Source organism: Amblyomma maculatum, chromosome 10 (genome assembly GCF_055883805.1).
Source record: "Amblyomma maculatum isolate TAMU_Amacu chromosome 10, ASM5588380v1, whole genome shotgun sequence".
NCBI classification, from domain to species: Eukaryota; Metazoa; Arthropoda; class Arachnida; order Ixodida; family Ixodidae; genus Amblyomma; species Amblyomma maculatum.
This window is the reverse complement of record NC_139353.1, coordinates 59,243,470-59,267,761: the sequence shown is the minus strand read 5'-3', so window position 1 is coordinate 59,267,761 and position 24,292 is coordinate 59,243,470. Positions and strand designations below refer to the sequence as shown.

General features: G+C 45.4%; 1 protein-coding gene across 12 annotated transcripts in view; it reads left to right on the top strand.

Annotated features, from left to right (window-relative positions):
* The window catches only part of LOC146176607 (delta(14)-sterol reductase TM7SF2-like), a 48,045-nt gene extending 32,023 nt beyond the window's left edge, over window positions 1-16,022 (top strand). For all 12 annotated transcript variants that reach the window (XM_084582867.1, XM_084582863.1, XM_084582868.1 and 9 more), the window contains 6 exons: window positions 2,588-2,691; window positions 3,456-3,575; window positions 5,132-5,303; window positions 9,448-9,534; window positions 12,285-12,407; window positions 12,473-16,022. In XM_084582867.1, coding sequence (XP_084438993.1) covers window positions 2,588-2,691; window positions 3,456-3,575; window positions 5,132-5,303; window positions 9,448-9,534; window positions 12,285-12,407; window positions 12,473-12,633 — 767 coding nt within the window. In that variant the 3' untranslated portion in view covers window positions 12,634-16,022. The remainder of the gene's footprint in view (window positions 1-2,587; window positions 2,692-3,455; window positions 3,576-5,131; window positions 5,304-9,447; window positions 9,535-12,284; window positions 12,408-12,472) is intronic.
* Window positions 16,023-24,292: the final 8,270 nt, after the last annotated feature.

Below are 24,292 nucleotides of genomic sequence, written 5' to 3'. Positions count from 1 at the left end.
CTCGTTCAATAGTGCCGTCCTTGTCGCCTTGTCTAATAGCACCACCCTTGTTGTCTCATCCAATAGCACTGTCCTTGTCGTCTCGTCTAATTTGGCACAAGGACAACCATGGCGCCATCTCTTGGTAGCGCCACTTGACGCAGTTAGTGGGATAACGTGCATTTAACTGTTTAACTGCTGCTGTGTGGTGCTTTCCTAGGCAGTTTAGTTGACCGTTAATGCTGTACTTATTTCTGTCACATACATTTCGGTCTAGGCCTGTTGAAGACTATTTGAGGTATTAGGCCAACTCTGTTTGTCAAGGAGGCATTTCACAGAGTCCGTGAGCTGTCGAAGCATAGCCTGGAGAGTTTGAACTACTGCTACGACGCTGCAAACCTGCAGCGTTGTTGTTGTTAAAAAAAGTGAACATGTGACAGATCCAGTCAGGAATAAGCGGTCATAAATCATGGTAATCATTTTGAGAGAATTATGCCTGCCTCGCTACATCGCTACTTTGCTCGGCAATCACATTTCTCTGCTAGAGGAACGGAGTTCTTAGGTGGTGACAGGTGCAGTGCACTTCGCACAGTGCCGGCAGAAGTGGCGCCATTCGGCTGATCCTTGAATAGTTAAATTTTACAGTGGGGATGGCGCGAAGAAATCTTTTAAGGTAACTGGGTAAAGGTGTGTTCCTTCTTGCACACTGACCGCGATCGTTGCCGCTCAAAACTCGGGGCGAAGGGGGGGGGTTTCATTTAGATTTGTTGATCCTTACAAGAGTGAATCATGGTATGCATGGTTGTTTGCTTTTTCGGTCATTTGAAATTGTTGCTGAAGTTCCCTAACGCGAGTCACAATGCGTACCACTGTGAGTGGCAGCAGAAACGTTTAGTTTCGGGCATCAATGCCTTCATTGAGAAGAAATTTGACACCTCCTCACTTTCGGACGAACATTCCTTTCTCTGAATAGGTACTGCTCGACGAAGAAACCAGCATATTTTTTATCCCGCCAGCATTCAGACTTCGCTGGCTTCACAAGTGCTAAGCGCAAAAACATGAGCTTTAATTAGCGCCAGTCCTTCAGCCGCCACTTACGAAAGTCTCCAACTCCATATAGATGAAATCTGGCTCGATGAAACGCATGTTGCGCACACAAGAATGACCACTCACTTCATTACACATTGGCAACTTGTTTAACCAAGCTTCCTTCAGCTAATTTTTCGGTTAGGAATGGGAGCGTGCGCTGGGTTTCATTGTGTCTACAGAACAGTAACGGACCATCAACAGCTTGAATAAACTAAAGCAACAACAGTGACAACACAAGATTGTGATGTTGGCACACGTCAAAAAGGAAAACTGCAGAAAAAAAACGGAGACTTTTAGCTTATAAAACGCACAGATTCAATCCAGCGCCTATTCAGCAGCAGTAAGCGGAGCCACGTGATCTCACTTGCTCCCCCAGGTCGACACTAGTGCCGCCCATTCCAGTGGTGGAGCTCACGCCCAATAGCGCCGTCCTTGTCGTCTCATCAGACAGCGCCATCTTTGTTGTCTCGCCTCGTCCCTGTCTCTCTTCGGCCGTCACCTGTTCGGAAACATGTAGCACCAAGACACCCAATTTGCCACGTGCTTTACAAAGCTAGGAGCTGGATTTCTAGGACCATTGAGTGGTTTCGGCTGAAGCGCAGGTGGCCATGTCAATCCACTGTGGCACAGAACCAGTTTTCCCATTGATTTAGTCGTCACTGGGAAAAGAAAAGAGGACTCACTTCTGGAATGCACATCTAGTCCAAAAGGGAATTTTTAATTTTTTTTCCTGCAACCTGGCTGGCATGGTGAAGCTAGCCCAACATAGACCTACCTCAGTGATGTTACGCGGACTGATTTACTACACTTTTAGATAAAAGGCAGGAATGTATACCGTGATCGGTTCCTGAATAGGAGAGAATGTGGTGTGTTATATGTGACGAAGCTTTCAGAAAGCACAAATGAGAGAGTTGCAATTTGGCCCTGTCACTTCTAACAATTTAACGACATCTTGGTGGAAAACAGTGGTCAGAAATGGACATGGGCACGGCACTTAATGCCAGGGATTAGGCAGCCAGTGGTCTGTTAGGAGAGTGAAATGGATTCCAAGTGAAAGAAAGTGTCACAGGGGCGGACAAGATTAGGACATTTGCAGGGGACTGGGTGGCTGGGCTGCGTGCACATATTTACGCGGATCACTGAGAGGCCTTTTCCCGCGCGATGCTGTGGCACACACATTCTTGTGGAGCTTTATGAAGGCAGAGAAGGTCCATGCAAAGCTGCTTGCAATGATGGCATTCATCCTGAGTCGCCAGTGTGATACTGCGTCAGTTTCCTGCGTGACGTTTTACTGCAGTGCCATGTGACGGACCGACCAAATTCTCAGGCGTCCCTCGAAACCGCACTGAGAAAAATTACTGCCATGCTTTTGATGGCATGCTTCAACGGCTTGATGCCCTATCGTCTCTCCGCAGCTCTACTACCATAAGATCCTAGCTTTAACATGCCAAACTTGGCGCTTTAGCGAAAGCATTCGCTCTAACTCCAAAGCTGCAACCGTTGCTTTCTTCCAATGCAGGCAACGTGCTGAATGACTACGTCAAAGGTCGGGAGCTGTCGCCACGCATCGGGCAGACGTTCGACCTGGCTGCCCTGTGTTTCCGCTGCGGACTGCTCACCTGGGTTTGTTTCCGCTTCATTGTGGTTTTTTTGGTGGAAGCGCTCATATAAGTGTTTCTTTAGTAAGAAAATGACGCTTCTCGCAGATACATGGATGTTTTATGCTTCCCGCCCGCTCTAGCATCTCTCCAGTGAAATCCGTGGTTGTGGGACAGTGTCACTTCTGTGTCGTATCATGTAAAGCGCAGGTTCCGAAAGTGCGTTGGCTCAGTAGGGGCGCCTCGCTGATACTTTGGCCTGTAAATCGTCACTCAGTGCGACTAATGCTGTGACCACAGTAACGTGGCATTCAAAACGTCGCGTGATTGCCTTTAGGTGAAAGTTAACGTGCTTGGCTAGCAATAATTCTGCATGTCTGGAGCGACGGTATAAAAGCATGGGGGGGGGGGGGGGGGGGGTTGCCGATGCACAGAAGGTGTCACGGGTGCTTTTGTTTTGCGGAAATGCATTCGTACTACGCCCTTGGAAGCCCCCGTTGTTTCATTTCTAGAGGCCTTTTTTTTTTTCTTTTTTTCTTATTGTTGGCTGTCATCTACTGCTGCTTGTCCTTGCCTTCTGAGCTCACCTCCGCAATCGCTGTTTTGAAGTGAATGATGATGTAGCCTAGCGCAAGGGATCTGTGGAAAAATGTCGATGCACTGCAGATTGTTGTTTCGAAAGTGGCCTATGATGGTGAAATACCTTTCTTTTTTTCTTTTTTAGTGCAGTTGTTAGCTTACAAAAGCTCACTTGGAGTTATAGCCTTGTCGTGTGTGCCTCGCCTACAGGTGGTTCTGCTGGGCTCGATGGCCTTCCAAGAGTACACAACCCGGGGCTGCTTTGACTATGGATTTGCTCTGAGCGCAGCCTGCCAGTTCCTCTATGTCTGCATGATCTTCTTGGACGAGGTTAGTGGCATGTTTTTTTATTTATTTATTTATTTTTCCATGTTCACTGGGGCATTGGGGCCTGAATCGGTCCCACCGGTTTTATTTGCTATGCATTTTGGGTTTGTTTGTAGCTGGCTGGTGCGTGTATGAGATGCCATAAGTTCACGAACCACAACATTAGCTAGAAAGTTAAGCTGTATTTCTTTTTATTTACTTTATTTTCACACGCTGCGGCCTGGAATGAGACTGTGCGCCGCCACGTTTAGACTCTGCCCGGTGTAAATACGAGCCGTCTACTGTTGAGCACCATCATGGTTTGCTGACGGGGAATGAGAAATACTTCGTTAGTTTTTCTCATTCCCCGTCAGTAAACCATGCAGGATAATGCAGTTAATTGTCCCCTGCAATAAATTTTCTTGGCAGTGGTGTGCTGTCTGAACGATGTTATTGCGATGTAAGTGAATTTAGCTATTCTTTTTTTTTTTTATTCGCAATGAGGAAACGGGAGGCTGCCAGTTTGATTATCTTGATGTGCGGTTTAGCTTCCCCAGGGGTGGCTGTAGATATCAGTGTACAAAATTGAATGTCACCACAGATATTTCCCCGTGGGTTAGCATTTGGTCATGCACCATGCTAATAAGTGTGCTTGAATTGCTGCATCACTCCCTGCACAGCGCAAAATAGCAGTTAGTACGTTTGAAGGAACTTTTCTGCGTCGCGTCTTTCCCCAGTAATACTCGCAAAGGAAGAAGTAGTGCTAGTTGGGCCTGTGCCGGAACCATGAATGGTAAAAATGACGCCATTCTTCAACGCATGGATCGCTAGCTAAAGAAAAGTTGCTTCATGGTTCCGAGCACTGGCGTCTTGTTTTGCCTTAGGTTACCTGAAGGTTACCCCGCAAAGTGTAAAAAAGACCTCCAGCTTGAAGGTAGGCATCACAGCACAATTTAGTTACTGTTGGTTGTCACCCTGTTTTGAAATGTAGATGTCCGTCGAAGCCCACTTACGACAAAACTTCACCATCATGCAGCACATCGTTATGTCCCAACATTCACAGTAAGTGGGCTAATTAGAAACGAATATCGCAGAACAAATTTTCATAATATTCTATTTGTGCTATGTGTGCAAGCTACATGTAATCCCTGTTCTTGTCTCCTCCTTTCGCTTATTTATTGTTGACCTTTTGAGGAGAATAGATGAAGGGATCGGTCTTTTGTGGTTACCTCTCTTTGCCAGTGTCTTGCAAACTAGGGGGTGCCAATCATTCTAAACTTTAATGGTGTCACTTGACTATTGCTGCAATTTACCACTTCTCATCACTCTTATTTTTTTTTTTCTCTCTGCTGATAAAAAAGAAAAAGTTATTTCCCCAAGCTGTAATATACTGCAATGCCATTTGTACCATTTGTGTTGCAATTTCAGTCACACTGTGCAGTATCTTTTGCTTTCCGGAACGCTTCATGCAAAACCGGGGAGGACATCATCAGCATGACCCGAGTCTGCCCTTTTAACTGCACCTCATCTGTCGCTGTGTGGTAGTGTCCGTGCCAATGAATGCGTGGTGGGCCGTGCAGGAGTACTTCCTGAGCTCCGCCTTTGTGACTGACGACGGACTTGGCTATGTGGCGGTGGCGGGCAACTTGGCCCTGATGCCATTTGTAAACGTCTTGCCAGCCAAGTTCCTGCTCGAGCACCGACCCCCAACCCTGCCCTGGTACTGCCTGGCCGGCATCGGACTGCTCTTTGGTGAGTGAGGCTGTGCCCTTGTGGATGTACACCCACACGTTCAACGAAACTTGCAACGGGCAGGTGTGCTTCTTTTGTTACAAAGCGATGGGAGCCCGGTGATGGTCAGAATTTGTGCGTGTAGCCTCCCATCGAAAAGGCTGCTGTGCCACAAAGTGCGAATTAGGCTACAATTGCTGCCAGTGCATTGTTCATCTTATCTACAAGAGCCATTTTTTTCTGGCTGTCCTCTCAACACTTGTGCAAAGCTTCTCCGTTGTTGACCCGTGTGTGCTGTTTAAGCCTTGCTGTTGTGGAAACTTTGTTCAGGGGAGGCTACCCTTGAACACCAACTTCTTTATTTCTTGAGATATTTGAATGACATTTTCAGGGTATGCTCATAGTACACACATTTGAAGAACTACCAAGTTTCATGGAGCTGGGCTCATCGGTTCTCAAGTTAGAGGAGTATATCAAGATAGTTTACATAGGTCCCTAGGGGCGGGCCTGGAGAATTTGCAAAATGTGCTAGCAGTGCGAAATTTGTTATGGTCATTCCTGAATAGTTTCCCCAGGGCAAGACAATTCCCTTTTTCCAAATTTCCTCTCTGAAATCTTTCAGTACAGCCCCAAATTTAGTGTTAAAATTTACACCTGACTTAACAATATTTTAATTGACAGCCCCTAATTACACATGAAATATTTTGAAACAAAACGAATTGTCTTGCCCTCAGAAATTTACTTAGGTATATAACAAAAAAAAAAAAAACCTCATGAAAATCCAATAAGCGGCTCTTAAGATACGACTCCACACCGTGCAAAAAATTGATTCTGAGAAGACGGCTCTTAAAGGTTGAGAGAACAATAACTTTTTCGTTTCTCAAGTTATCATGATGAAATTTTCAGGACAGGCTCATGACATTAATAAATGAAAAACCACCAAGTTTCATAGAATTGTGCATGCTAGTTCTCAAGTTACAGAAGCATATCAAAATGGTTCGAATAGGTCCTTTATATCAGGCCTGGAGAAATTGCGAAAGGCACTGGCATTGTGCAATTTGTCATGCTGATTCCTAGATAGGTTCATTAGGGCAAGACAAAGCCCTTTTTCTAAATTTTCTTGCTGAAAAGTAGCATAGCACTGGATTTTTTGTTATCAATTAGACCTATGTTGATTAATCAAATTAATTATAACAAATTCCAGATATAATATTTTGAATACATGGGCTTGCCTTGCCCTCAAAAATTTATTGTCGAGCCCACTTATAACGGCCTCACTTAAGACGAACACTCGCTTATCACGAACGAGTCCGGTGCGACCGTCAAAATATACATTAGGGCTATGGCACTCCGTCTCAGCTACAACGAACATCTGTGCGACTAGCCGATCAGCTACAGCGAACACCTTGGTGTCGCGGACCACTTTCCACATGCTGAGATCTGTCGATGCTGTGCTCTGCAAGCCGCGGCAATCGGCATTCCCGATTCCCCCGCGGCATTTCGCCCAAGGCATGATGGGCGGCGCAGACGCAGCAAGCGGCTTCCCGGTTTATCTCTCGCGGCATCTCGCCGGAAGAGCGAGGAGCGGCCCAAACGCGGCAAGTGACTTCCCGGGGTATCTTCCGCGGCATAAGCGCCGAAACGAAAAAAAAAAAGCTAGCCAAGTCTGCACTGAACGCACGTCGCATCTCGAGGCATCGTGAGCGACCACGCAACATTTAACATGTTGCACGAAGCCATTCAGAGGGCACGACGAGAGATCGTAAATACGGCGATCGCAAAAATGGTAAAAGGCGAGCAGAACGCACGAAGTACAAAGAGAGCCAACAACGACAGCAGGCAGACGACGCGGGGAGGTAGCCGGCGGAGGCCGACGCGTCAGCAGCCGCAGCAGCCAATAGTAGTCGCCCGATCCCCCGCATTCTCGAGGAGTGCGCGCTTTGCCCAATCGCAGCCTTGAATTTGAGCGCGGTAAACTGGAAAGCCTCCACGAGGCTCCCAATCAGAAGCAAGCTACACCTCGACCGCACCGCCGTCGCTGCCACCAAGGGTGGCAGAAGAAAGTGCAAGAGTTCACAAACAAAAGAAGACCAAGATGGCGGCGCTCAGTTCGGCGGGGAGGAATGGCGTGCGCGTGAAGTTTGGGAATTTTCGCCGCTTGCTCGCTGCTCCGCGGCTGCCACCGCTTGTTAAATAATTAATTTCGAGTATTTCTACACCAAGTTGGGCATTGATATTTGCAGAAATGGTAGTTTATAAGACACACTACCGGAATATATAATCTTCCAAAAATCGACTTTCGCGATTTTTCGGTTTTCAAAGGTCGCGTCCCGTCCCCTCTTAAGAAACAGAGGTCACTTTTCCTTGTCTGTTAGTCTCCAAAAAATGCATGCTCTACGTTGGCGGCCTTCATGGCAAGAATACAACAGCACCTTGAGCAAAACAAGGAGTTCAAACCCGAGGGAGACAGAAAAATTTGTTTGACACATGCAGAGTTCAATTGCAGGGAGCCTTTTCGTGCATGTGCAAGGCTCAAAAAGTGTGACACATCACAAAGTGGAATTTTGAATTAAAATTGTCAGTTAACAACAGTCCACTGCTAGGATACTGTATAATCATGTGAGACCTGTAAGAAGTGTCCAGCTACACATTCAGCAGAGTACAGCAAACAGTTGTGAGGATATGAACCAGGGCAGGCAGCAACAGAGCGATCTCACAGTCATTTGAAGCGAGGGTTAAAACGAGGGTTTGCTGCAACATTGGACCAACCTATGGGCATACATGGATCTACACAGACATGCATGCATTGAGCAACAGCACTCAAACATGATGGGTGGATGCTAGTTGAACATTGAGGTACCTCAGTGGTGGTAGTACTGCCCTCACAGTGATGTGCATTTTGGTTGTGCCAAGCGGAAGGAAAACTGCATAAACGTTTGCGATGCACTGGCTTCATTCCGACGCCTATGAGCTCAAAACACTTTCACAGTACAGGCAAATCTCGATATAACGAATCGCGCGGGACCGCAAAAAATCAATCGTTATTTTGAAATATCGTTGTAATGAAAAGTCTGCGATTATAAGCCAGTGGTCAAACCTAGGTATGCAAATGACGTACCTTGGCAGCGGGCATGTGTGTAGACAAGCGAAACCTCAAATGAAAATGTTGCACTAACTCCAAAGCTGATTTATTTGAAGAAATCAATTATTTTCTTCTGCCGCGTGCAGCAAACACGACTGTGCACTACATTACACCACTACTACAGCACATACACCTTCCACTTTGCGGAACACCTCATCGCATGCGTGATTGCACCGAGCGATGAAAGTACGGACTTTGTCCATGTGCAAAAAACAAAACAAAAAAAAAAACAAACAAAAAAAAAACATGAGTTCGATTTGACCTCATCTTCAATGATCCCCGAAGTTTGAAAATTTTGTCTCGGTCTTTCAAAATGATTGCGGCAGTTGATGAGTCAATGCTACCTGTCTATAGAGGTCGAATCACTTTTTCCTTGCGTCGATTTCTTGCAGTGAAAGTGGCTGCGTTCATATCTTCTTGGCCCTTCGCTGGCTAATATCATCGCTCTCGCACAAGCTTCGCAATAAGATAATCCGCGGCATAAAAAAAAAAAAAAAATATCCAGCATTTTCGAACACACAAACGACCAACCCGCGTATGACACACAAGAAAAAAACGCAGGTGGCTAGGCCTGCTGGCTACTGCATAATAAACCATAGCTTTGTGGTGGCGCTAGGAGCTGGTACTAGATGTACTGATGATGATAGCTACAGCCCACGGACCATACACACAGAAACGGCGGTATCTGTTTCACGCGAGAGTTGCAAGCTGCGGCGCTATTAATTTAATACGAATTCGTAATACTGATGTTCCAAAATTATAGAAGAAATAAAATATGTTTGTTATTCTGAAATATACGCTATTTTGAAATAGTTTTACATTGAAAACATAGCAAACCTGCCGGGGATTCTTAAAAAATTTGTTAACGTGGTGTTCATAGTAACGAGATTTCACTGTATGTACATAATTTCGGAGAATAATGTGCTGACTAGCAGAATGTGCAGTTCTGCGAGCACACCTGCCTAACTTTTTTTTTTTTTTTTTTTTTTTTTTTTAACCGCGTCTCTCTTTCCCCACGTACAGTGCTTGGTCTGGGGGGGATGCACTTTGCCCACAAGCGGAAGTACCAGCTCAGGCGCAACTGGCCTGACCCAACCTCCCGGGGCCCAGGTGAGCGTTTGTCCAAGCTTACTAATGCTCTGAAACACACTTCTTTTTTTTCTCCCTTCTTGCCTCGCAATTCTAGGTAGTGCAAGTGTCAAGCATGGCGTTTCTTGTTACTGTCTTTTCTTCGATGTGTGGCTGCACTACCATAGTAACATAACTTGTTAATGCGAACCACAAAGGGATGCCATCTCGGTTTGAACTGACTGAAATTCAAACTACAGTAGGATATAGTAAAAACTGATATAGTAAAGTCAAACTGAAGTCCCAGTTCATCTTTCATTGACAACTACATTTTTCCTCCTTTATAAAAAAGACGTTTTTGGTAAAAATCGGTTATAGTAAAGCGCCCCTGGCTGCGGCAACGACTCTCACAATATGATATCGCCATCCACGCACTACCTAGAATTGCGAGGCAAACATTTTTAGTATTTGAAAACGGAAAAATAACACAGTGTTCGTTTAGATGGCTTTACTGCTAGGCTTAGCAGCAGTCAGGAGAAGCCTACTTTACAGAGGCCTTGGAGCCGTCAGGGAAAGTGCACAGCGCGTAGGAAAAAAAAAAAGTAAAGCTGTCTACAAACAAAGCAAGGAGGCGGCGTAGTCCGCTCAGAAAGTAAAGGAGAGTAAAAGTGCAGCAAGAAATAGGGAAGGGAAAGAAATGAGTCAACATTCACTGCACTGTGCAGCACAAAGCATGAGGCAGCGGAGGCAGAAAGTGGAGGTGCAGCGAGTGCGGTCTTACAGCACTTGAGTGCCAGGTGCATTTATCATTTATTGCCTTTTAAAAGACAGAAACAGCAAAAAGAGACACCATTTTCATACGAAGCTTTGATTTTCACATGAAATCAAACTTGGTTGCATTCATAGTCATGTTGTCCTCATGCTTAAGCAACAAGACGTGTTCAGTAAGTGCTTATTTAACTACCAGACAACACTTTATTTAGGACCATGTGTGGGGTTTGAGGGGACGGTATTCCACCCCGCTCCTACTCTGCAGGTGCAACATTCTCGCTAGCGACCCGCGGAGGGAACAAAGGGGCAAAGGACGGGGGCGACACAGTGTTACTACTCAAATGCTATTTATTGCACTTGCATATAATACAGAGCATGCCGGCTAGCTATACATCAACAAGGTTTTTCTTGGAAGGGCAAGGCTACGTAAGAAGGATTCTTGACTCACTGGCTGGGGAATGGGGGTGCGATTTCGGCGGTGGACATTTGAACGCGCCGTGAATATGGCGGCCAGGATCTCCCGTGCGTGCCGCATTCTTCGGACGAAGCCATACCACGGCGTTTGCCGCGGGAGGCGGCGAGAGCGTGCAGCATTTACCGGTCGCTTCGCCGTTGGGAACCAGAAGATGGGCGGTCGTGCACGACTGGTCCTCCCGTGTGCGCAGCGTACTCCGTGCCCGCTATCCCCTGGCATTTGCCGGGAGAGGCGGCGGGAGACGACCGCTCTCGTTGCCGGCTGTATCCAGAAGCTCCCCGTCGTCTTATCGCGGGAACCCGCGTAGACGTCTTGGTGGCGCATTCATCGTTGATTCTCCTTCCCCCAAGGGGAGGTATTTACCTCCTCTCCCAGCCGGCGCTGCCACGACGCTCTGCGGAGTGGTGGTGACCGGTCGCGGCGAAGGGGGAGGAAACTGGTTTTCCACACATGTCATCACGGATTACTGATATAGTAAAGACCCTGATATAGTAAATATTTTTGCTGGTCCCAGTGACTTTACTCTAAAGGGGTTCTACTGTATTTAAAGCGACCAGAGAAAAATGGGACACCGCAATCGGGAAGCAGTAAGGTGAATTTGATGCCTGAAGAAGACCTGTGAATGTAGTGTGCCTGTTCCAAAGGCAGTGATGAGCACTTGTTGCTCTAACAAGCAAGTGTGGAAGACTTCCCATTTGGCACTGCGCACCTCCTCAGTGCTGTCTTTGGCGGCGACAGGGTCCTTGGTTCTATTTTCTAACCTGAGAAGTTATGTCCTCATTTGTGAGCGCACCTCACACCACCGCATTCATTCGTGTTCACATTGACATAGTCTGAAAGGCAGACCTCTTTCAGTATATCCGAGGTGGGAGCAGCGACGCTACCTTCGAGCGGAAGTGGCTCATTTGCATGCACATCTTGCATGCAAATCACTTCGTTGGTCCTAGGGGCAGACAAGCATGTATAAGGCTCCTAGTTCCCCTTGCTTCGGCGAAGAATCGCTGAGCTAAGCATTTATTTATTGAATTTTGTGTCAGCAACCACTTTTGATGCTGCTGTTATGGGCATCAACAGAATTGAATACCAGCTCCAGAAGTCACCCCAGCAAAATACTGAAATTTAACAGAGGTGCTCCTAGCATCAATATAAGCTAGCTTGGTAAGGTTCAGCGAAATAAAGCAAGCATTTGAAAAGTTCACTGTTTAAGGCAGTACTAGATCCCCTTAATTTATTGCTGCCGTTTCTGTCCGCTTACAACCACTCCCCAAGGCTTCGTAGATGCCTTGAAAGGAGACATCCTGTGAAAGGCAGTAGAAAGTCTGCGGAATTTCAGCAAAGATCTGTGCACGGGTCTCCCCACCCACAGCTTAGTGATCTGTGTACCCCATTCCTGTGTGGGATGCGCAGTATTCCCACCTCGGCATTGCAGGGTGCCCGTCACTTTTCCAGCTGATACAATCTGCAGCACGAGCTTTTCCTCTGGGGTGAAGTGCGTGCGGAGATGGCTTCTAAATCCCTCGTCATCATTTCCTTCATTTCTGTGCAGGCCTGGACTACCTGGTGGACAACCAGGGCAACCGGCTGCTGGTGTCTGGTTTGTGGGGCTTGGTGCGACACCCAAACTACCTTGCTGACCTGTTCTGCCACCTGGCCTTTGCCTTGCCCTGCGGTCAGTGCATGTTTGCTGTTCTCTGGGAGCGTGTCTCGTTAACAGTGTCCCCCTTTCCTGCGCAGGCCATCGCCACTTGCTGCCTTTCTACAGCGTGCTGCTGTCGACGGTGTTCCTTGTTGCAAGGACAGTGTTCGTGGAGCGCAAGTGCCGGCAACGCTACGGTGACCTCTGGACGCGCTACACCCAGCGGGTCAAGTACCGCCTTGTGCCCTACGTCTTTTGACCAGCCGCAGTGGCATCTGTCTGTTCTCATCTGTCCCCATCTCTATTTTAGCCTCTCATCACCTGCGGCAGTCTTGTTTCTTTGATGCCCGGTCCTCTCCACGTCCCTCCAGCCTGCCTTTTTTTTTTTTTTTTTTTTTTCTCTCGCGAGTTGTCAGAGGTGGAGCGCTTTGATCACGCATGAATAAGCTTGGCATCTGGACATACATAGAGCTCCTGAGTTTGAAAATAGAAGTGAACATGCTTAACTATTTGCCTTTGAAGCAACTTGTAAACGCATCACGCAGCTGTGAGAAGAGAAAGGAAGGAAAGGTTGAGGAAATTGCCACAAGCCCAGACTGGAACTCGGGTGTGGAAGTGCGACAGGAAATCAAAACAGTGCTTGGCCCTAACTAGACACTCACTTTGCTTTGCCGTCTATAAATGGTTTGCATGCGGCACAGTTTTAGTTTAACTCTCTCACCTAGTACAATGCAGCAGTGCACCGTGCAAGCATTTTTTCAGGAAGGGAAAGAGGCAAGGCCATCTTTTCATCATTGTCAAAAAAAGCGAACAGAATTTTATGTGATTGTTTGGGAGTGAATGCATCATCCTCATACTTGTGCTCATTTCAAGGGACGTAAAAAAAGACGTTCGCCTTATAATGGCTGCTTTGTAATAAAAGCGTATTGCTGCGCAAGTCTTTTTCTTCAGTTCTCTTGTCAAGTTTAAGTTAAAGTCAGATATTTTTATTGATTGACAAGGCTTTTTTTGCTGCTTCAAATACTAGAAACTGTGTAGTGTGCACACTTATTACAAATATTTTTATTTATTCGCAAGGCTTTTTTGCTGCTTCATAAAACTTGAAACTTGCAGAGTGTGTGTTCTTATTACTGAACTTGTTTAATGATTGACTATTTTTTGTTTGTTGCTTCATAAAATTGAAACATATAGAGTGTGCACTCTCATTATGCAAAGCTTTTTGTTGCTTCATAAGTTCGAGACCACAGTTTTATAATGGAATGACAAACCTTTTTTGTTGCATGAAAATTGTAATGAACTCATTTGCCACAGCACAATGCTCTTTTTGCGTTGCTTTTCAGGTGGATGTCTCAGTTATTTGATTTCACTTGTGTAGTTGATACGCGCCACACTTGTTTTCGTGGTACGCTTTTCAAATACGCTGCTTCAAATACTAGAAACTGTGTAGTGTGCACACTTATTACAAATATTTTTATTTATTCGCAAGGCTTTTTTGCTGCTTCATAAAACTTGAAACTTGCAGAGTGTGTGTTCTTATTACTGAACTTGTTTAATGATTGACTATTTTTTGTTTGTTGCTTCATAAAATTGAAACATGTAGAGTGTGCACTCTCATTATGCAAAGCTTTTTGTTGCTTCATAAGTTCGAGACCACAGTTTTATAATGGAATGACAAACCTTTTTTGTTGCATGAAAATTGTAATGAACTCATTTGCCACAGCACAATGCTCTTTTTGCATTGCTTTTCAGGTGGATGTCTCAGTTATTTGATTTCACTTGTGTAGTTGATACGCGCCACACTTGTTTTCGTGGTACGCTTTTTTTGCTTCATAAAGTCAAGACACAGTTTTATAATGGAATGACAAACCTTTTTTGTTGCATGAAAATTCTAATGAACTCATTTGCCGCAATACAAAATGCTGCTTTTTGCAGTGCTTTTCAGGTGGATGTCTCAATTATTTGATTTCACTTGTGTAGTTGATGCGCGCCATACTTGTTTTTGTGGTACAACAGCTAGAAGAGTAGAGGCTGGCTCATAGTTAATTGGTTGTGCAGCTCAAAATGATTTTCACTACCATGAAGGATAACCGTATTTTCCTGTGTATAACACGCACCTGATTTTACCCAGTTGGGGAAATAGGACTTGACTATGCTTGCTTTCAGACCGTCATGAAATACTCTGTGCTTGTGAGGGTACACCTCACGTGGTGAAAAACAGTAATATATATATATATATATATATGCAGGCAACACTCATGCCCAAAGCTAAACAAGTAGAGCAGCAACACTTTCCTTTTTCCCAAAACCTTGAATGGCGGGAGCGCTGCTGAGGCATAGTCTTTGCACACAAACAGTACCCAGCAAACAAAGTTGCGTGCAGTGGTAAGACGCCCGACTCCGGGTTCGATCCTGACCACGGCTGCTGTTTCGATGGAGGCGAAACGAAGAGGCATCCGTTTGTCAGCTCACGCTTAAGATCCCCAGGTGGTCGAAATTACCTCGTAGCCCTCCACTACGGCTCCTCTTTCCATTTTCTCTTCAACCTTCATCCCTTCCCTTACAGCACGGTTCAGGTGTTCACAGAAAGTGTGGCAGATATGCGCCTTTCCCTTCCTGTGAACAAATTAAAAAAAAAAGATGCAAATATCAACAAGGTAATTGCTCACATTTCATTTGAACATCGTCAGCTGTACTATAACCACTGCAGGGTGATGGCCTCTCCCATTTTCCTCCAATTAACCCGGTCCTACGCTAGCTGCATCCACTTGACCCTTGCAAACTTCTTAACCTCATCCACCCACTTGACTTTCTGCCATCCTCGCTACACTTTCCTTCCCTTGGTATTCAATTTGTTACCCTTAGCGACTGTCGGTTATCCTCTCTTCGGATTACATGTCCCGCCAATGCCCATTTCTTCTTAATTTTGACTAGAATGTCGAGTGATTTTTCTGACCCACTCCAGAGGCTTCCTGTTTCTTAGTGTTACATCTGTCATGTTCACTTCCATAGCTCTGCATTGCCCTCAACTTAAGTAGGACTCTTTTCTTTAACCTCCACGTTCCCTCTTGATGGAAACTGGAAAAGCAAGTTTGCTTGTCCTCAAAGCGTCGGCAAGTGAGGAGGGCGGATGTCATTAATTGATATTGATAAGGGCGTGCTACTAAGGCTTAGGGCCTGTGAGACGAAGCTAGGTTTCATAATCGTGGAAGGTGGTGTTGCTGCAATTTAATGATGTATTCCATAAGAAACATTGCATGAAACGAAAAAAAAAACACGCTAGCCAAATTTTTGTTGAGAACGTGTCTTGTACACCGGAAAATACGGTAGTTGTCATGCTTGGTGTACTTCGAAGCTGTTTTAAAGCTTTGGTGCCTCATTCTTGTGCTTCTACATTTGTGTAAATACAAACATGAGCACTACCACTTTTTTGTTATATTTTCTTCATCAGTATAAGCGACTGACTGAAACATTTTCGGTCTCGGATGTCGCATGCTCATAATGCATGGCCAAAAAAAAAAAAGTCATTTGTATCTCGAGATTCTTATTTTTTACTATATTCCTCATGTAGCATAGCAACATGTGTCCCCTACAGACTTGACAACAGTTGCCCATTGTATCACTGCAAAGTGTAATAAACATTATTTCATACTTGGTGCACTGTGTTAACATTTGCTCTGTTGCACTGAGTTTCTGCAAGCAGTACATTTTCCAAGCATCACTCATGGCCGGTTCAAGGAGCAAGCGTTTGGGAGGGACCCAGAAGTAGTATTGTCAGCGGTGGAGCAGCTGCCCAGTTTGCATCAAATGGAAAACTATACTCTGGCTAATGCATATACAGTCGTGCCCCGTTAATATGGACGACCCGAATTATGGACAGTTTTTCTGGGGACGAAACGTTTTCAATGTATTTATGCCTCATTAATATGGAAACTCGCTGTCTGGACAATGGACGGGGGAAGAATGCACACGGCCCATTTGGGCCTATGTATTTTGGTCTCGTTAATATGGACAGTGCTTGAAAAAAGGCAGGAGTCCAAACGCAAGTTAAAGAAGGGCGCGCCGCCCGCGGACCTACACAACAGCCGATACGGCCGGATGCCTGAACAAGTCCTGTGGGGTTGGAAAGAGCCAAAGCGGGCGTGTCGCCATTTTGAGGGGGGGGGGGGGGGGCGAGCGCAAGAGCGGAGAGGAACGTACACAGCAAACCGAGGGTCAGCGTAAGGAAGACCTCAAAAGGGGGGAACCAGGAGATTTCTGGGTGCAGCGGAAGTGCCGCCGCAGTCGGGAAAGCAGCAACATGTGGTTGCAATAAATTCTGCTGAACGTGAACAGAAGGCCGGTAAAAACATAAGAAAGTCAAGTGCCTACAGTGGCGGCGGGAACTGAAGTTTTCTTTCCCAAAGCACAATGTGTGTTCCATGAAGCCATTAACACTTTTGGTGAGATTTAAGACACTCGCAAAGTAGAGCTACAAAAGAGGCGACGTATGAGCATGCAATCGACACCGGGCGTCCCGTCCTGGACATGCTTCCCTCTCATGTTCCTGGTTTTCGTCCCTGTTGCGCTGCCGAACTGCCACATTTTGTGCCCCTGGGTCCGTATGTCTGCTTCGCTTTGAGTGAACGATGCGGCCTTGACAAGGTCTGAGCCCTTCGTAGTTGGCTAGCCGTCGTTCTAAACTGTACTTCAGTGGCGCCAAGAAGATGGGATGTTCAATAGCCCTCTGCATAGCAGCTTGCCAACTTGACTTCCTCGCTTCCTTACGGAAACAGTACAAGGCAAAGAAGAGAGAATCAGAAGAACGGAAAGGCAGAAATGTTAACTAGGCAAAAAAGTGCAAAGCATCGGGAGCTTGTAACCCTCAACTTGAGTCTGGCTTTTGGCATGGCGGGAGTTAAACGCAAAAAAACAGCTGAACGTAGGCGCGAAGTAAGAAATCTGAATACAAGCAGCAAAAGTCATCTCAGTCAGTCTAAGCCGTGAGGGACTAGTATCGACAGCTCAGCTGTTTCCACGCCTCAGGAGAATCTCAAGCAGCTACTTAGCGGCTACTTTGCTCAGTGACGAGGCCATTCTGGAAGTGGCTGTGAGTAGAGAATCGGACGCTGATTCATCGGCCAGTGAGGAGTTCGTGCTCGAAAGTTTGACCAACACAAAGCCCACCATCACGCGTGTCGTGGTACGCGAATCGCTTCAGACTGCACTAAAATTTTTCGAAGACAGCGATGACGAGGATAATGCACTCAAAATTGCCGGTGTTCTGCCAAATTTTGAGTCCAGTGCACACCATTATGTACAAAAGCAGTCGTTAATTACAACTCTTTTTTTTTCTCAATAAAATCTTTTGTTTTTATTCATGACTCGTTATTATGGATGACTCGCTTTATGGAGTTTTGGTCGGAAACCAAAGTGTCCATATTAACGAGATACGACTGTACAGTGTTATGCAACAGTATCGGAACAGTTGCCTCAACAAGGAGGAGTGTTTGTGGTGAAACTGCACAAAGCTTGTGAGTCTGAATGCTTTATTGCATAGTAAGTTTGACAATGGTGCTTACTTGGTTTGGTCGTGCGGGATGAGAAATCTGAACAGTCTACAACGAGACTGCGAGTGCAAATGACTTCAGTGCAGGTTCTGACAAAAACGCAGTTGTGACGCCATCTGTGCGACATGTTTTCTTAATGATGCTAGATGCACCACTACTGCCCTTCACTGAGAAATCTGAATGTCCTGCTTGCTCAGTCTTGTAAGACTTGCATTATGCGTGGCTAAACCAGGTATGCACCATTCAAACTTGCTAGACTGCAAAAACAATGTGCAAAGTTTCAACACGGTTTCATTGCAAACGAGCCTCCAGCTGAGGCAGAATTTTTCAAAACCGTGCAGATAAAATTCCAGAATGCTGTATAACAGGCAAGTGCATCAACAAATGCAGTAGCTTTTGTGCTTTGAATGAGAAGCGAAGGAGCCGTGGTATATACAGCTATGATTTCCTCCAAAAATGCTGTTTCCAGTTCTCCCTTATAAATATACTGAGCTTGCAGGCATATTGTAAATTTCATACTGTCTATGTTGTGCAGCTGACCAAGCCCCGAAGCCAGTCTTCCACACTTGGCAGCACTACCCCTTGTGTAACATTTGATTTATAATGTATATCGTGAATGTTCCTCAACATTGCTGAAAATTTTTTCATCAATGCCACAGCTAACTCAAGAGACATATTCACAGGTTGCAAAGCATAAAGCAGAAACTGGCTTCAGATAAGCATTTTTCTCAAGTACTTCTATATATCGGTACCCCTGCATGTGCAGATACTGGACTACAGATCAGCAATTACATAATCTTGTGAATAGCTTTTATTTTATTTACAGTACAATTACAGGGTCGCATGCAACACTGTTAACTGAGCCTTTTCATTTCTTTGTTGACAATTATTATAAAGTAATTAGAGCTGTTTTATGCTCTGCGTATAAGTTGGGTGCCACCACAGTGTAAGAATATTACACCGTGGGCACCATGAAGCTGTGCACAGCAATAGTTGGGCGCCTCACTAAACTATCGCAATATATGCCTTTTTTACATACTTGATTCATAAATGATCTTAGCCCTCATATCGGTAGGCTGCTTGTAATGCAGCATACTGCGTGGCCTTATGCTCGCTTTTGTACAACATGGTGCATAATCCCAGGCAACTATCCTAGAATGTATGGCTGGTCCTAAATGGGAAGTAAACAGGACATCTGACAGAGATCCTCCTTTGGATGTTAGGACATATCCCAGAAGAGAGCTTGCATGGACGTCCCGTGGATTACCCAGTAGGATGTGGGAGATAGGGACTTCAATGGGATGTGCCTGGGAGTTGGTGTGTTTGGATTGTTTCGACACTCAGGGTCTCGGAAGCGGAACACTGATCTCTTTTTGCGGTGCTCTGTTGCAGTAAGGTACGTAACAGCCGGTCATTGTGTGCTCAAGCAAGTGCAACCGCACCACTATTCGGATGCATTCACACGATTAAAGCAAAAAGTCCGCATCACAACCAGCTGGGTAGTCTCTCGGCAATGTCAACGTAGACCACATCCTACGACCTCAGTAGCGCTTTTGTTGGGCCTTGGCTCTTAATTCTAACTTTACAATGTTCTGGATGTATGTTTTTTTAGGATTGGGGGAAGTTTATATCTTCTTCGGTATGCTTGTTTTCATGCTCATTGTTATGAATCTCCCCATTTATGTTCTGCATGCCCTCTAGAGGTTATGTAGTCCTACTAGCTTCACTGTTCCTTGGATGTCACTGACGTCTCCATATGGTCATTTCGTCCATGTAGACTAATGTCGCAGGTCTTTGATTTTGCTTAGTGTCCTGGCAGTCTAGTCCGCATCTTAAATAACAGGGATCGAGAACTGATCCTTGCAGATGTATAGAAGTATGCTGTCTGCAATTTCAAGTTCTGCCTCTTCAGGTGCTTCTCTAGTAGTTTCCTTTGAACCTGCAGTTTTGTCGCTCATCCCTCGATGTGTGTGATAACTCTTTCTTTCGTTTGCCTTTGTATTTCCTGGGAGGTATCCCATTCAGTTATTGCGATTTTCTTGTTTTTCTCCTTTGTAGACTCCCTTCTGCCACTGTTTCAATGATGTATAGTGGTTGCCACTCTGTTAAACAAGAATAGCCATTCTTGTTGAACAAATGTAAAACAAGACTAGCCACTGTTGTTGAAAGAAATATCACTACAATCAAACACAAAATACTAGAAATAAAAAATGTAGACCACATCCAAATCGAAGTAATGTGGTAGCCTGTTCGGTTTGGTTTGGTTTGGTTTGTGGGGTTTAATGTCCCAAAGCGACTCAGGCTATGAGAGACGCCGTAGTGGAGGACTCCGGAAATTTCGACCACCTGGGGTTCTTTAACGTGCGCTGACATCGCACAGCACACGGACACCTTGCTTTTCGCCTCCATCGAAAAGCGGCCGCCAAGGGCGGGATTCGATCCCGCGTCTTTGGGAACAGTAGTCGAGCGCCGTAACCACTGCACCACCCCGGCGGGGCAGGTAGCCTCTTCGTATAGAACATATATATAGCTTCCTGAAGCAAAGATCAAATTAGGTCATTGATCCACAAAGCCAAAAAAAATTGCAAATAAGCAGGCATTAGTGATTGTAGGTGATTTCAACGTGCTCTGCACCCAACATACGGGCTACAAGAAAGAGGACATAAAAGGAAGAATCCCCTGGCATGGACAATTAACATGTCTCACTCTAATCAGACACATATGCGGTTGCACAAGAATGTAAAACAGCATATCTGGGGTACCTCCCCAGACTTCACCTTTCTTAGCGAGGTATGACATGTCACTTGACACATTAATGAAAATCTAGGAGTCGCAAGAAAACTTTGTGACTCAATGTTCAAGGCCATCACAGCACTTGAAGCAATGGCAGCACTTGAAGCAAAAAAGCGCATTGAAGTTAGTGTGGAAAGTGCAATCACAACTGAAATGTACTCGCCCACCAACTAATGTACAGGCAAAACCACCCCTACTCGCAAAATAAGCCCATTCTATTAATCTAAAGGAATGCTCACAGTAAAGATGCATGCCAATGCTCCTTTGCAACAAGGGCTTCCTGGGTGTCACCACACTGCTCAATGGGCTGTTGTGTGCATGTGGTGCTAGCACAGTGGAAGCAGTAGTGAAACCGGTTAGCAACAGCCCAAAGAGGGCGCGCTTCGGCATCCTCGTCACCCAGTGAAAAAGTCTATAACTTGCAGTCATAAATAGGTGCCATACTGCTGGTCTTATTTCAGGGTTAGTGGAGGGGGAAATGCTGATGCCCCACCCTACATACTCCCTCCCCTCCCCCCCACCCTACCCTTATGCCCCTGTATGCCTGCTGCATCCCACCTAGAACTTGACTCTGGTCGGCTCTGCCTTTGAAACTAGGGTGAACAGTAACACCGCATTCGTTTAGATAAACAGCAGTGATAATGTTGCTATTACAAATGGTAAAACAAAGAGTTTTACAAATTGCAATTTCTGCTGGGTTGCACTCATGACATAGGCAAGCAAGATAAATTTTCATGAAGCATCCATCCCTGACTGGACAGGTTTCCAAGCCTTCCTTTCCCATCCTTGTGGCATAGGCATAGCTGACACATGACAGTGGCATGATATAGTATGCTAATATCTCGTTAATTCGGAACATTCGAACCAGAAGTGCGGTCACTGCCGAAACCCATGCAAGTCTACGGCATTGCATCCTCGTGAATTTGGACATGGACAGACAAGAGATCACGTCGAGGTGCGACCTGCGGAGTCAGTTGTCTGAATAGATCCTAAATTGCACGGAATAGTAATGCCTGCCTACTTCAGCTCGACATGCGCGCTGTGGCAGGCACGTTATGGCTACTGAAAGTCCCCTGTTGCCGAAATATAGCTCAGCAGTATAGTTTAGGACCCTTTGAACTCATGCCATCCAGCAGCTACCAATGGATGCATGCATTTGACAGTCATGCTGTTTCAGCCATAGCTTTGCACATCACTGGTATCTCTTTTTGGATGGTGACACGCCCTCCTAATGCCTACACATATTTCCCTCTCTTGAATCCACGTGCTCCCATGGCCCTTTGAGTTCGTTGAGCCGCGCCACATTTTGCGGATGGGTCACTACAGTCTGCAGGGCTTTTTTGCAAATGGCCCCATCAAGTTTTAAGGATGCTTCACCACGCTTACTGTTTAGTTGAGCAAGTGAAGTACTATATCAAAACTGCAACAGGGCCAATGCGATATGTATATAGGCACCATTGCTATACTGCGTCACACAGCGAAAAGGGCTGCAGAGGCACTTCGTCTAGCTTTCACCGCCAATGTACAGACAACTATATTTAAAATTACTGATGCAAATGATTTTGGGGCCATCCGATGATTCAAACTTTCAGATAAATTGAATATCTTTCTTGGTCTTTTTAAAGGCCAAATTGATGACGTTTTACAGTGCTGTCAATTTGAAGTAAGCAGGAAAAGAAACAAAATCAAAGCTATAAACAGAGAAACATGCATTTTTATACTCTCAAGAGAAAAGAACTAGAGTGAAAGAAATGCATACACAAGAAGCAGAAAAAAATATTTTCAGTATCGTCCTTGTGTACTTCCTCTATACACATTCCTTTCCTACTGTTCTTTTTCTATTGGAAATATGAAACAACCAGGCTAGCAAGCCGCCGTTTAGGTTGTCAGCTGGTTAAGCAGATGCCCAAGATATCTTCATGACGCGTGGCCCTTGCAGCAAAATTACGTCAGACCATATGTGGAACCTCTGCAAGATTCTCAACTGTTACTTTTATTTTTGTACACATTTCTAAAGCATGTTGTAGATTCAAGCCACAAATTAAGTGGGTCTGGTGATGCCTCGAGGACACCATCGTAAACCGATTCTTAAACAGTGGATAGAGTCAACGGTAGCAGTACCTGGTAGCATAAAGAAGATCCAGCACAGTTCTACCTCGCTGCTGACTTCTGCGAAAGCTTTCATCGAGTAAGGCTCAACAAGCCCATCAACAATGAATGCCTTCAAGTAGCAAGAGGTGCCGCTTCTCCTTGGATGACCTTGAAAATACTTCACCATGGTCTAGACTCTAGACTTGTCACAGCAATAGAGTAAGCATCACTGAATATGCTTTTCTATCACCAAAGATTAAAACGATGCCTCACAACGACAACACCATGTGATGACACTACAGTCAATGAAAATGCACTCCATTTCTGTGATATGGCGCAGGTGTTCCACCCAAGCAGAAAGCCACCAGCTCAATACTATGCCGCAGCGGTCGGATTCCAAAGAAGTTTGGATACTAAAAAACTTTATCCCACATTGAAAACTGAACGTGGCAAAAGCCAGTTTGCAACCCTGCAATTTACTGTATGTCACAAGCTAAGTGAAGCTTTGGGATGTAGAAGTTTATAATCAGGAATGTGCTCTGTGCCAGGTCTACAACAGAAACTAAATTTGACATTATTACAGTGTTTGGTTTTAATGTCCTCAAGCTACCCATGGTATACACAACACAGAGCCTTCTGGATTGATTTCAATCATCTTGGTTTTCTTTTTCTTTTTAATTCGAAGGCTTGCCATGTGGCATGGAATGAGGCTGTCTTTTAACTTAAAGAAAGTCATGCAGTCTATTTTCTTCAAGAAACTGGAGCAAGCTCTGGCTCTTAATATTGTCCATTAGCCACAACTGTAAATGTTCCTCCTTTTTAGCCGACAGTCCAACTTCTTGTAGTCGTCTTATTCTTTTAGCCTGCATTCCTGGGAAAGTGCATAAAAGGTGGCAAAGATCCACCTCGGCAGCTGGCCTTGGACACTTAGAGCTTGTGCTCTGCACTGCATCCTCTTCAGAGCCCCACTGGTATGTCACTGACGGACCACCCCAGCCCTAATTCTTGTAAGGGACACCTCCTCCATTCTCGTTAGGTTATGAGGGAGGGGGTAAGTGCACGGGGAAATAAGGGGACTTGCACTTTTCCTCACAACAGATACCAAGATTGGAAAAGCGGAGCGAGGATCAAGTGGGAGGCTTGTGGGTGAGGCACTAGAGCTAGGGGCTTGGCGTGTAAGCGTATCTGTTTTTTTTTTATGATCTATGTTATTACCGTCTTCTTGTATCCAATGTACCTGAACGCGTTTTGTTGTTTTCTTATTTAGAGCATGTATCTCCTGGGTAATGCTTATTGTTTTTGTAACCCTCTTGAGCTATTTAATAGGCGCTGAGAGTTGGTGTAAATGTGAGCTTCGATTATAAACGGTATGGCATTTATAGATTTATAGCCTCCATCGCATCGCAGATAGCATCATCATCGTCAGCCTGACTATGCCCACTGCAGGGTGAAGGCCTCTCCCATATTTCTCCAATTAACCCGGTTCTG